The sequence below is a fragment of the Loxodonta africana genome, chromosome 24 (assembly GCF_030014295.1).
Source record: "Loxodonta africana isolate mLoxAfr1 chromosome 24, mLoxAfr1.hap2, whole genome shotgun sequence".
Classification (NCBI taxonomy): Eukaryota; Metazoa; Chordata; class Mammalia; order Proboscidea; family Elephantidae; genus Loxodonta; species Loxodonta africana.
In genome coordinates this window covers 37,214,454-37,228,480 of record NC_087365.1, presented here as the reverse complement: position 1 = coordinate 37,228,480, position 14,027 = coordinate 37,214,454, and the positions used below count along the sequence as shown (strand labels likewise).

General features: G+C 42.6%; 1 protein-coding gene across 3 annotated transcripts in view; it reads left to right on the top strand.

Moving 5' to 3' along the window:
• TTI1 (TELO2 interacting protein 1) overlaps positions 1 to 14,027 on the top strand; it is a 49,094-nt gene that overhangs the window by 15,431 nt on the left and 19,636 nt on the right. For all 3 annotated transcript variants that reach the window (XM_064276073.1, XM_010591672.3, XM_064276072.1), the window contains exons 2-4: positions 1,880 to 4,213; positions 8,592 to 8,789; positions 12,106 to 12,251. In XM_064276073.1, the coding sequence (XP_064132143.1) occupies positions 1,912 to 4,213; positions 8,592 to 8,789; positions 12,106 to 12,251 (2,646 nt within the window). In that variant the 5' untranslated portion in view covers positions 1,880 to 1,911. The remainder of the gene's footprint in view (positions 1 to 1,879; positions 4,214 to 8,591; positions 8,790 to 12,105; positions 12,252 to 14,027) is intronic.

Sequence of the window (14,027 nt, the reverse complement as noted above, 5' to 3'; positions counted from 1 at the left end):
TTCAAGCTGCATCCCTTCCTCAGATTCTTAGGGGCCACAGTGACCAGGAGATCCCCACCAAGGACCCTCACAGAGACCAGCAGTGCTGTCCTCACAGGGGTCATGTTGCTCAGTGGGCCAAACTTTCTCTAGGGTATGAGAGTCCTGATTGTTGCCCTGGAGCCCTCTCCTGACTCAGGGAAAACCCAGCATCAGCTGTCTCTGGATTTAACAGGTCTATTCTCTATGAGGAGAAATTCGAAGTCACCAGGCATCACTTGGCTGCCAGCTCTACAGCCACAGGGTTCAGGAGAGTTTGTTGGATTGGGGCAGGGGAAGGGAGCAGGAACACTTTCTTGTCATCGTCTTTTTCTGAAGCCCTCAGCAAGTAGAACCAAAAGGAGTTAAAAAGAAAGGAAAAAAGGAACACCACTAGACTAGGTGATCTGTGAGCCATCATTTTACAGCTGTGCACATTTACAGTCTCCAGCTTCAGTTCAGTCCTCAGTACTCTTGAGCCACACTTTTAGGTCTTCCCAGCCTGCTCTGCTTCCCCAAAGGGGATATTTGAGACTTTGATTTCTCTCCTCAAGCCCCCTGCTTATCCCCCTTCTTGTTTACTGTCAGCCCATGACTTTGAATTTCTCCTCACAGAGAAAAGAATGTCAGCTGTTACATTGCTCAGCTTCTTTGCTTACCTATAAACCTGTCTCCTTTCACTGCCTGGCTGCCTGTCACCCGTCTTTCCATCCTGCATGACTCTGTGAAAGCGTGTGATAGCATGTGCTCCTGGTTTCCCCGTTTCTCTGCTTTGCTTTTAGACTCACCCAGCCCTGATCCTTCTCCCACAGTACTGGCTGCCAGGGGATCTTTCTAATGCATAAAGTTGATCATATCATCCCCTGCTTAAAACCATTCAATGACAAGAACAGGTAAAACTAATCTGTAGTTAGTGGTGAAGGTTGTACAGCATTGCAGATGTAATTCATGCCACTGAATGGTATACTTTAAAAATGGCTAAAATGGAGGAAAAAACAACGAATCTGTACTGTAGTGATAGGAACCAGAATGGTGGTTACCTGTGAGCAGAGGAAGTTGGAAATTGATTGTGAAATGGCATGAGGGAGCCTTCTAGAATGCTAGACATATTCTATATCTTGATTTGGGTCTATACATACATAAAAATCCACTAAGCTTTATATTAAGACTAGTGCATTTTTCCCTATGTATGTTACACCTCAGTTCAAAATAAAATAAAACCTTCAGTGGCACCTTGTCATTTCCGTAGGTTAAAATCCAAACTTTTTAAAAGAACTCACAGCTTCCTATTGATTCCTACCTTAAGTCTTGACTCAAGCACCTTCTCTCTGTGAAACCCATCCTGACTTTCCCAGGGTTGTAACACAGTAGTTCATTTCCACCTAGTACTGTAAGCATTAAAGGAAAAAAAAAAACAGCTGCTATTGAGTTGATTCCAACTCATTGCCACCCATGTGTGTCAGAATGGAACTGTGCTCCATAGGGTTTTCAGTGGCTGATTTTTTGGAATTAGTTCACCAGGCCTTTCTTCCAAGGTACCTCTGGATAGACCCAAACCTCCAACCTTTTGGTTAGCAGCTGAGCACACTAACCAGTTGCACCACCGGGGAATTATGTAAACAGGCCTATCCCAATCCTTAAGAGACTGCATTATAGCTGTATGTCTGCTTCCCTCACTAGCCTGGGGGCTTCCTGAGAATAAGAACCATCTCTTTTCGGTTCCCTTGCTCCCCTAGTGCTTCATTCAGTGACTGACACATAGGCCCCTAGTAAAATGTCCGTTGCACGAAGGAATGCAAGTTCCTATGTATTTGCTTTGAGTCTGGCTTTTACTGAAAAGTTTCCTTCCTCCGGCCTACAGGATGTTGCCTCTCTGAGAGGAAGACTTGCAAAATGGCAGTTTTTGATACTCCTCAGGAGGCTTTTGGCGTCTTACGTCCAGTCTGTGTTCAGCTCACAAAGACCCAGACGGTGGAGAACGTGGAACACCTACAGGCACAATTACGAGCTGTGAGTGACTCTGCCCTTCAGGAACTTCAGCAGTATGTCCTCTTCCCTTTGCGATTTACCCTGAAGACCCCAGGTCCCAAAAGAGAGCGCCTGGTCCAGAGCGTGGTGGAATGTCTCACGTTTGTCCTGTCGTCGACGTGTGTAAAGGAGCAGGAACTTCTCCAGGAGCTCTTTTCAGAACTCTCTGCCTGCCTGTATTCACCCAACTCCCCTAAACCCGCAGCCATCTCAGAGGAGCTGAAATTGGCCGTGACCCGGGGACTCAGTACATTAATGCACGCGGCTTACGGGGACATCATTCTGACTTTTTATGAGCCCTGCATTCTGCCTCGTTTAGGATTTGCTGTATCTTTACTGCTAGACCTAGCAGAACAGGAGAAATCAAAGCAAGTTAAAATGGCTGCCTTGCAGTGTTTACAGGTTCTCCTCCTTCAGTGCGATTGTCAGGACCACCCGAGGTCCTTGGATGAGCGTGAGCAACAGCAGCTGGGGGATTTGTTTGCTTCCTTCTTACCTGGAATCTCAACTGCACTGACCAGGGTTATCACAGGAGACTTTAAACAAGGTCACAGCATTGTCGTGTCTTCCCTAAGGCTTTTTTACAAGACAGTGGGCCTTATTATGGCTGATGAACAGCTCGGAAGAATCTCAAAGGTCCAAGCAAAGCCTGCAGTTGAGCAGAGAGTAGCAGAACTGATGATTCACAGGGCAGCAGAATGGGTTAAAAATGCTGGGGACAAGTTGACTATCCTTATTAAAAAGATAACTGAGTGTGTTTCAGTTCACCCACACTGGAAGGTGAGGCTGGAACTGGTAGAACTTGTCAAGACCCTTCTTTTGAAGTGCAGTCAGTCACTGGTTGAATCTGCTGGTCCCCTTCTGAAGGCTTTGGTGGGTCTGGTGAACGATGAGAGTCCTGAAGTCCAAGCCCAGTGCGATAAAGTTCTGAGACATTTTGCAGATCAGAAAGTAGTGGTGGGCAACAGAGCCTTTGCCGACATCTTGTCAGAAAACCTGTATTCCCTTGCTACATCTCTTCCCCGCCTAATGAACTCCCAAGATGATCAAGGAAAATTCTCTACTCTCTCCTTGTTACTTGGTTATCTGAAACTGTTGGGGCCAAAAGTAAACTTTATCCTCAACTCCGTGGCCCATCTGCAGCGCCTTTCCAAAGCGCTCATCCAGGTTCTAGAATTGGACGTGGCTGGCATCAAAGTTGTTGAAGAGCGGCGTTGGAACTCCGATGATCTGAGTGCTTCTCCAGCGGCCTCAGCCGCAGAGCCATGGAATCAAATCCAGAGGAGGTATTTCCGCTTCTTCACTGATGAAAGGATTTTCCTGCTCTTACGGCAAATCTGTCAGCTTCTTGGTTTTTATGGGAACCTCTATTTACTTGTGGATCACTTCATGGAGCTGTACCGTGAATCGGTAGTTTACCGGAAGCAAGCCTCCATGATCGTTAATGAACTGGTTGCAGGGGCTGCTGGGCTGGAGGTGGAGGATCTTCATAAAAACCATATTCGAACAAGCCCAGAGGAACTGAGAGAGATCGTGAAATCCATACTTGAAGAATATATGAGCCAAGAAAACTGGTATTTGGTTACCTGTATTGAAGCTGAGGAAATGGAAGAGGAGCTAATGATGAAGCAGTCAGGCCTCCAGGCCGTCACAGCAGGTGCACACACCTGCCAAGTTACATCTTTTCCAGCCCTATCAAAGCCAAGTCCCACTATCTGCTCTATGAACAGCAACGTCTGGCAGATATGTATCCAGTTGGAAGGGATTGGCCACTTTGCATATGCACTAGGAAAGGACTTTCGTTTGCTCTTGATGTCAGCCCTCTATCCCGTACTAGAGAAGGCTGGAGACCAAACCCTGCTCATTAGTCAGGCAGCTACCAACGCCATGATGGACATATGCCATGCGTGTGGCTATGAGTCCCTGCAGCACCTGATCAATCAAAATTCAGACTATTTGGTGAACGGGATCTCTTTAAATCTGCGTCACCTGGCTCAGCACCCTCATACCCCAAAGGTCTTGGAAGTCATGCTGCGGAACTCTGATGCTAGCCTGCTTCCTTTGGTGACAGATGTGGTTCAAGATGTCTTGGCCACCCTGGACCAATTTTACGATAAGAGAGCTACTTCTTTTGTCGGTGTCCTGCACGCCCTGCTGGCAGCATTGGGTACATTGAGGGTCCTCTTTAATGTCGATTTGAGGCATGGGGCTAATATCCTAGTTTGCCCAACCTTATTTTTGTCATTGTTTGTGGTTATGATATGGAGAACATTATTTGGATAGTTGTCTTTCCAGTCCCACATGTTACAGTAGAGTTCTGTTGTTTCCTTACTTATTTTTACACTTTTAATAATCTCTACCATTCATTGAGCTCCTGCTCTGTGCCTAGAATATAAATCCTGCAGTCTAAATGTAAACGTTATTATTATTATTTTACAGATAAGAAAAAATAAGGCTTAGTGAGCTCCTACTTATCCAGGGTCACACAGTTAATAAGAATCAAGTCAGGATTTATGACAGTTTGGTCTCACTTCAGAGCTCTTGTCAGTATGCAAAACTTCTGATGATACTTAGAGTTAGCAGTATCTGTGCTAATGAAGAACAGGAATAACCTGAGGCATTCAGACCACAGGTTTTCTGGAACAGCACTATCCAGTAGAACTTTCTGCAATAATAGCAACGTTCTGTATCTGTGCTGTCTAATACACTAGCTGCTAGCCACGTGTGGCTAGTACTACTGAGGAACTGAATTCTCAATTTAATTTTAAGTTCAATAGCCATATGTAACTAGTGGCTATTGGACACAGCAGTTCTAGAAGCTTCCTTTTAAGCTTTTAATTGCATGCTTTGGTTTGAGTTTCCTCTCCTCCTTTTGATCCTGTTGGGTGCCTGTTGGAGGTGCTAGCCACCAGTGAAATGGCAAAAATTGGGACTAGAAGAAAAAGAATCCCTCAACTGAATAGTTAATCTTTGAATGAAAAAATAATACCCCCGGTGACTGGGGCAGGGACAGTCCTTTGCCCCATAGCTGATGCCATTTCCAATGTTCGTTCATTCGTGAACATTCACATGCATCATTTAATGTTTTTTTATTCATTCATTCAATAAAAAGTGCCTGTCATATATCAGGCACTGTGCTAGGTAATGAGGATACAGCAGTGAACAAGTTGGGTAAACTCTCATGGAGCTTTCCTGCTACTGGGGAAGATGCGATAACCAAGTAAACAAGTCACTAAATGAGCTCATTTCAGATTCTGATAAGCACTGCAAAGAAAATAGACGACTTGATGAAAGAGAAAAGCGAGGAAGTCTACTTTCAGTTGAGTGGTCGGGTAGGGCCTCTCTGAGGAAGCAGTGCTGGGGCTGAGACTTGAAGGTAGAGAAGGGCCTGTCAGTCCACATGGGGCTGTCACATTCTTTTTATGGCTTTTAAGAACATTCAGGCAAAGGGAACAGCAGGTGCAAAGACCTGCAGGAAAGAAAGGGCTTGAGGTCTTTGGAAAATAGAAAAGAGGCCAGTGTGAAGAGAGTGGAGCAAGGTGAAATGGGAAAGGTTGGAAGGACAAGTCCTGCGGGGTGTATAGACCAAGAGAAGGAATTGGGATTTTATCTTGCAGGCACTGGGGGAAGCTTGTGTCCTGAGCTACTCACTGGGAGTCAGTAGTGAACAAGATGGAATTGGCCCCTGCCCTCATTTTTTTTCTCAGGGTCACACTCCTAGGAGTGACTAGCTGCTTATTCATTTTAGACTGACTGGCTTCCGTGGTCTGAATAGACCCCATACTTGTATTCTTGCTGCATTGGAGAACTGTACCATATCTAAATGTAATATTTAAAAATATATTAAGGGCATATTAAATATACCCTCTGGGGAGAAATCTCAATTTGGGTTTTGAAAATTGAATCATCGATGTCTTTGGTCATCTCTGAAGGAAGAAAGTTGAAAAATCTTATGTAGCGCTCTTTTTTTTAATTGATGTGAGGGAGGGATGTTTCTGTTGCAGAAAGAAAAATGAGGATGGTTAAGGTTGGCTGTATAACATCCTAGGAAAAGAATCAAAAGTGGGCATAGCTTTCCTAAAGGTTTTGGAGGGACCCGGAATTCATTTGCATTCTGAAAAATAATTGGTACCATCAGGAAGTTGGTCCGGTCAAGCAGGAACCAAATGAGCGCTTTATGCTGGCATGTCTGTTCATCATCGAATTGTTTAACTCTTTTAGGATGGGAGTGGATGTGTGTGGCCTTACAGAACTTCTGAAAGATCTTAAAAGAGCCCAGTAGATGTCTTAGGAAGTGGAGTTACCACAACCACAATCTTTCACTATGCATTGACTGAAAAACATCAGTCACCACAGTGAAGGCAAAAGCCATCAATTAATTCATTCTTAGGACCAACTACTGACTGGCTAATTATTCATAACAAGAAAAATATAGAGTAACTTTGACAATGAGAAGGTGTCCCCAAACTCATATACCTTAGAACTCTTATATGTAGAGCTACGTGTTCTTTTTACAGCTACATAGTATTACATTATGTGGCTGTATCATTATTTATTTAACCAATCCTTTCTTGGACATTTTGGTTGTTGCCAATCTTTTGCCACCAACAAAAAATAAAAATGCTGCAGTTAATACCTTTGTAGGTCATTTTGAAAATGTCTAAAGTGTTATCAGTAGGATAAGTTCTTAAAAGTAGAAATGCTGGCTTAAAGGGTGTTACATTTAAATTTTTGATAGAGTATCAAATTGCTCTCCAAACAGGTTTTACCAATTTAAACTCACATCAGCAATGTAAGAGCACCAATTCAGCCACGCCCTCACCCACACTGTACATTACCAAGCTTTTTAATCTTTGCTATTTAATCCAATAGGAGAAAAACAGCAGCTTATTGCAGTTTTAATTTGCATTAAGAGTGAGGTTGAGCTTCTTTTCATATGTTTAAAAGCCATTTGTGAGCGAAGACTTTTTTAATGTCTGTCAGTAGGCTTGAGTCTAGCGATAATACCCTTAGCAATGTAAATGCTGCGTCCTGGCTTTAACTGTTCGGGAACACAATCCCTTAGAGTGCCCTAGGGACCTGATTTACATCTGGGGGTGGAGCTTTGCGGAAATGTGCATCATTTTTACACACAGGAACCTTCAGGTACTGGAGTGAAGGTTCTCAAGCATGTGCTCTCTGCTGTTCGCAATTGACTGGCCCTGGCATCTCCCATCTGCCGTTCCTCTAGCTCTGTGCAGATGCTCTCTGATAAAAAGGAGATTAAAAAAAAAAAAACGAGATTAGCGGGTGCTAAAGGTTATTGGAGGCTTTTTCCCTGCTGTCTGCAAAAGGAGATTGCTGGACCAGAGCAGCAATTTTCAAGCTGCAGGCTTCTTGTTGTTGTTCCATTCTTCAAATAGTAAGAGCCTTTTTTGAAATGCAGCCTTAGAGGGAACCCCAATTTACAATATACAGTTGAAATTGGAGCTGCCCTGATTGCAGCAGGGATAGAGACCCTGGAGCCCACCCCCTTAGCCTGTCTCTGCAGTGCCCTCCCCCATTGTGACCCCTGAGACATTTCTGCAGAGCCCTAAGGCAGCTGAAGGCACAGTTGGAAACCACTGCACACGATGATGTTTAAGGTTAATTCTGTGATGACATAATCAGAAACTATCAGAGCACCACTGGAGAAGGGAAAGCACTGGGGAGAAAAACAGCCAGCCTTCTGAAGTATTTTATGTCTAAAATACACATGTAAAACTGTCCATTCTCAAGGCTCTTTAGCACCTTTATTCTGCTAATAATTAATGTCTTCCATACTCCAAATTTTGTCACTTGTACATGTTCTCCAGTCTAGTATATTTATTCACTTTGAGTATATTTTGAGTACCCACTCTGTACTGGGCATATTGGACATCCAGTGGTGATCAAAGGATACTAGCCTAATGGAGCAGAGTCTAGTGGGAGATTCAGACACTAACAGTACACACAAAAATAAATGTAATTAACGAATTGTGATGCTTTGATACGAAGGGAGAAAACATGGTGCTTTATAAGAGAATATATATGGGACATAGATTGTGGACTCAAGGAATAGCTTTACTGGGCAAGTTGTATTTGTACTGAGACATAAAAAGTGAGTTGGAATTAGTCGGGAATAAAATAGTGGGGAAATAATTCCAGACAGAACAGCATATGCAGAAGTCCTGAGAGGTTAATGCCTGGTACATTGGAGGAAATGGAAAGTGGTCAATGAATGGGCAAATAGGAGTGAGAGGGAAACCCTGGTGGTGTAGTGGTTAAGTGCTATGGCTGCTAACCAAAGGGTCAGCAGTTCAAATCCACCAGGCACTCCTTGGAAACTCTATGGAGCAGTTCTACTCTGTCCTATAGAGTTGCTATGAGTCGGAATTGAGTCGATGGCACTGGGTTTGGTTTTGGGTTTAGGAGTGAGAAAAGATGAGGCTGGGGAGGCCCTGCAGGCCACGGCAAAGAGCTTATTCTACTTTTGAAGTACTGATGCGTTGATGGCACAGGTGATAATTATAACACTTCATTTATAGCCCGGTGGTTCCCAGACACAAGACAACTCCAAGAGCAGAGTTTTGGGAAGGTGGGAAGTCACTTGAGCCAAAGACCAGCAACTCTTGAGAAAGGATTTGAGAATACCACGGCCGAAGACATTGAACAGTTTTTGCTAAACTACCTCAAAGAAAAGGACGTGGCAGATGGAAATGTCTCAGATTTTGATAATGAAGAAGGTAACTATTATTTATTTTGACTTAACTTTTTTTTTCTTTCTTTTTTAAGTATGTTATTATAAAAACGACAAAACGTCATTACAGAAAGTTTGGAAATAAAAAAAAGTCACTTATAATCCCACCCTGCTAAAGTAACAATTCTCATTTTTTTGTGTGTGATCTTTTTCCTCTCTTTTTTGTTGAAAATCTATTTTTTTATGCTGGCAGCCATAGTTTAAACATATTATACCCTTTTTGCCTTTAGTTAAATCATAAGTAACTCTCCACGTTGCTTTAGTGTTTTCATAATTAATGTTTTAATAGCTCCTACTAAGTATCCATTCCCTAGTGGGAAGTTGAGGCTGCTTCTAGCTTTTCACTTTAATAGACAGTACTGCAGCGGATGATTCGGTGCATGTAACCTCTTCCTCCTTTTTGCAGCTTTCTTTATAAATTCCCAGAAGTGGGATTTCTGGGTCAAGGATATGAACATTATTTTATGCTTGCCAAATTGCCTCCACATCAGCAGTGCAGAACTTACGGCTTCACCACAAGCTTGCCAGCATTGGCTATTACCAGTTTTACATCTTGCTAAATTAAATAGGTGAAAAATGGTTCTTGTTATTTCACTCTGCATTTCTTTCATTACTGAAAAGGTTGAACATCTTTCTGTATGTTTCTTTCCTAGCAACTTTTTTCTTATGCCCCTTGTCTGTGCATATACTCAGTCCATTTATTTCAGTGTTTTTCTTACCAATTTATATGATAAAGGGAAAGGAGTTCAGGCTAGTTGAAGCTCTGGCCTATTGTTTTATTCACAAGCTCATTTTGGACCTTCAGGTCATGGAAGGATTAATAAATTATTAGAATCTCCTCTGCAAATATAAAATGCCAAGTCATAATGAGCTTGGTGGTCTCAGAACTATCCTAAATTGAACTGAGTCCCAAATTAGTTTGTTAGGTTGGAATCAAGCAGTTTTTTTTTTCTTTTGGCCATCTCTACTCTGAGACTCTTGGGTGAATTGAAGCTAATACTTCCAGGATAACAGGAGAGAGTAGCTCAATGCAGCTAACTATAACAAATTCCTTCTAAATACAGGGAAGCATCACAGGGCCCAAATAATGATTTATGCAGAGTTGAGTCATTCCCCTCCCCAAGGACAGAGTTTTCTGATCAGAAATCTATCAGGCTTTTTCTTCTCAGGCTTGCTTCTTGAGCCAACCCAATCCTTTTTGTGAACTGTTCCCCTCACCCAAACCTGGAAACCCTAAAAAAGGGCAGGAGCCTTGATCCCTCGTAGTCCTGCTTTGCCATTCTTGTTTGAAATTCCAGCATTGCCAGTAAATCCATTCTCTCATGATTAGGATCTTCTAGTTGTAGTTAATGTTCACTAGGAGCAGACTGAATGAATCAAACCCTTCTTCCAATAACAGAAACATCCACAGCCCTCAAATAACATTTGGCAGTCGGTGAATTCCAAACAACAAATTCTCCTCTGGGAAGAACAAGCACAGCCCTGTCATTCTTATAATTATCGTTCATCAAGTACACACTGCACACTTGGCATTATAAAGAATGTTTGGGTGGATGTTGGTTTGACGTGAGTTTTTTGTTTTAACCACAATAAAAGCACCTTGTATAGCTGAGGTCCCTTTCTCCAAGAAATCTACAAATGCATTTCCATTGATCTTTTCGGCATCTGTTAGAGACAGGTATGGCTTCTGCAAGAGTCCGTTTTTCCAGCAGAGGAAACTGAAATGGGAAAAAGTTAAGGGAGCAACACTCAGCTCAGTGGAAATGAGCACAACTGGTGATAGGGGCAAGACAGAGGAAAAGTTTGCAGGGTAGGGATCTTGGCCCTCATTTATGGAATTCTTGAGTCTTTTTTTTTTTTAAATAATTTTTGTTGTTGTTGAGAAAATACACAGTAGAGCATACCGCAGTTCAATAATTTCTACTGTACGGATCAGTGACATTAATTACATTCTTCCAAGTTGTGCAACAGTTCTTACCCTCCTTTTCTGAGCTGTTCCTCCTCCATTAACATAAACTCACTCCCCCCTAAGGTTCTTATCTTTCAAGTTGCTGTGGTCAGTTTGGTCCCACATAGATAGCTCTTGAAAGAGCACAGTGTTCAAGACAGACATTCTTTACAAGTTAAGCTAAACTATGGTCTGGTTTTAAGAAGACTCCAGGGGATATATATACACACACACACACACGTTCTTAACTAAAAAGCATTTTCTTTGTTCAGCATTTTATATATATATATATAAAGGATTTACATTAAATTAATTTTACTGTTAAACCGTAAGTCTAACCAAAACTCATTACAAAGAGTTTTCTTTTTTACTTTTGTGACATACTCTTTAATTATTTATTTGTGTTATTTTAATCTACAAACTTGAACCAGCCTCCTTCAGGGCAATGCTCTAGGCAATAAAAGAAAGATGGTGATATTCTTCTCATTTAACTCTCTAAACAAGCATACGAGATATATATGCTTTATCCCCTTTTTTCAGATGAGTGACATAAGATAAGTTGCTAATAGGTTGTGGAGGCAGGACTTGAGCCAACCTCCTCTGACAGACCCCATGCCCTGTGCATGTACCATGCTGCCCTGGTGTTATCTGTCATACAGAGATAAGTGAGGCTTGATCCTGGCCATCAGGAGATCTTCCTTTCTGGTGGGAAAGACAGACATGTATTCCCTTTAGTCAGAGGATGAACGAGAGGAAAGGAAGGTGAATAAAAGGCAGAGCTTAGGCCAGCCAGGGAACTGCCTAACTGCCCAGGGCTCCAAACTAGAATCCTGCCCTCTTATGTTTTTATTTTAGATATTTATTAATGGAAATTTAGAAAAGACCAGAGAAGGAAAACTACCTTTTATCTCCTGACCTGTCACTGTTAATATTTTGTTGCACTTCCTCCCATGAAAAAATTCACATAATAGCACTCATGCTGTGTATGCTGTTTTGTATCCTGTTTTTCTCTTTTTGACCCAACGTTGTTCTGGAAAAATTTTCCCTTGGCATTAAAGCCCTGGGTAAACACAAATTTTAGGGACTTCATAACATGCCATTTATGGATGTGCTGTGGTTTACATAACTGTTCCCCCTTGAGTAGACTTGGTGTTCCCCTGGTTTTTAGCTGTTACAGTTAATGCTGTGATGAACTTCTTGACTCCTACAGCTTGACCCAGATGGGTGCCTTAGGGTTTGTTCCTAGGCAGTTTCCTCTGCTGACTCCCGTCCCTGAGTTTGACTGAGGTTGGCAGATGAAGCTGCATTGAGGCATCCCTCACAAAACTCTGTCCACCTTATGCTCTTTTTCCAGAGGAGCCATCAGTCCCTCCTGAAGTGGAGAGTGACATGCGTCCTGATGTGGAGCCACCACTGCCGGTGCAGATCCAGATAGCCAAGAACGTGATGGAGCGCTGCATCCACTTGTTGTCGGATAAAAACCTGAAAATCCGCTTGAAGGTCAGCATGTGGCCCCTTCTCTGCATTTACAGAGCAGCAGGACCAAAGAGGTTTGGTCCAGTTGGTAGCGACTACACGGATGAGCAAGTAGCTTCCCTTATCTCCTGGTCCATGTGTGGTGGCCTCAAGAGGAATTTATCTGTGGGATGACAGTCTTACATTTTTCTCTGTCAACTCAGATGCCAAAAGGGAGCTGAATCCCCTGAATTAAAAGCCACCAAGTTTCGGGGATTCATTGAATCCCCAGGGGAAGGAAAGTCATATGCTTTGAAAAGGATATCGTTTTCTGAGCTGACTTAATGGAGGTCCTAATACCTCCTAGTGGTCATTCTTCCAAGCCAGACGGTAGTCCTTATCTCTGTTTCTGTTTCCATTTTCATTCTGTGAGAAGTACCAACACTTTTCTTAATCTTACATCCTCATTTCCTGGCAGTTTCTCAAGCAGCAACCCCATGAGCAAGTCCTCTAATAGGACTGTGGGGTGGGGTGGTGATGGGGAATGGGGCTTTCAGAATCCCCTGGGAGAAAATCGTATACAACCTAGCCCATTCCCCCAGCCCCAAGCAGGAATGAAAAACACAGATGCCTTAGTGAATCACTGTTACCAATGGCAGCATATTGCCTTGCTCAGGAGTGGTGGGCTAGGATACCCGGATCCACAGACTATCTCAAATCTCAGTGTTGTGTCTCGTGAAATTTGTTTCATTTTCCCAGAGACACCTCTTAGCATTTGTTTATTGTTCCATTCAGCAAGCACTTTTTCAGTGCCTGTTGTATGCAAAGCTTTATTATAGGTCTCTAATTGATATGTTTAGCAAACTCCTGTATATCCTTCAAGACCCTACTCAAGTGTCTTCCCCTTCATGGAGGTTTCGTAGCTGCTGAATACATACCATAGTTAATAAGGGCATCAACTTTGGAGTCAGACCTACATACCAGTTCTAATCTGTCACATGGGGTCACTGTGAGTCAAAATCAACTTGACAGTACCCAACAACAACTGGTCAAGAAGAGGGTATATAGAACAGAATGAGGCAGACATGATCCCTGTCTTCATGAAGCTTCCCGTCTAGAGAAGCCATACACAAACACAAGTTGAGAAAGTGTTATGAAGGTAATAAACAAGTTCTATTAATAGAAAGAATGAACAAATGTGTCTTTAAAGAAATACAGCCAGAATGGTCCTTAGAAGTTAGGATGGCCAAACTTCATCTCACATACTTTGGACATGTTATCACGAAGGACCAGTCCCTGGAGAAGGACATCAGGCTTGGTAAAGTAGAGAGTCAGCAAAAAAAGAGGAAGACCCTCAACAAGATGTATTGACGCAGTGCCTGCAACAGTAGGGTCAAACATAGCAATGATTGTGAGAATGTTGCAGGACTGGGCAACGTTTCATTCTGTTGGGAACATGCTCTATACCAAACCCTGTTGAATAAGACACAGAGATTATACTCTGACTTTAAACTAGGTCATCAAGGAAGGTTCTGAGGTGGTAACTTTTAACATTTTACAGACTTAAAGATTGAGAAGAAGCCAGCCAGGCACAGGGGCAAAGGCAGGGAGAAGAACATTGCAGGCACAGGGAAGAAACATGTGTCTCTGAATTAATGAAGTGTGATAATTTGTCCAGTTATTGACAGCTCAAATTCAGAGCCAGTTAGTGATACCAAACCATTTACACTCTACTACTATCCTGTGAACATATTGAAGTTGTCAAGGATTTCATTTTACCTGAATCCACAATCAACGCCCATGGAAGCAGCAGTCAGGAAA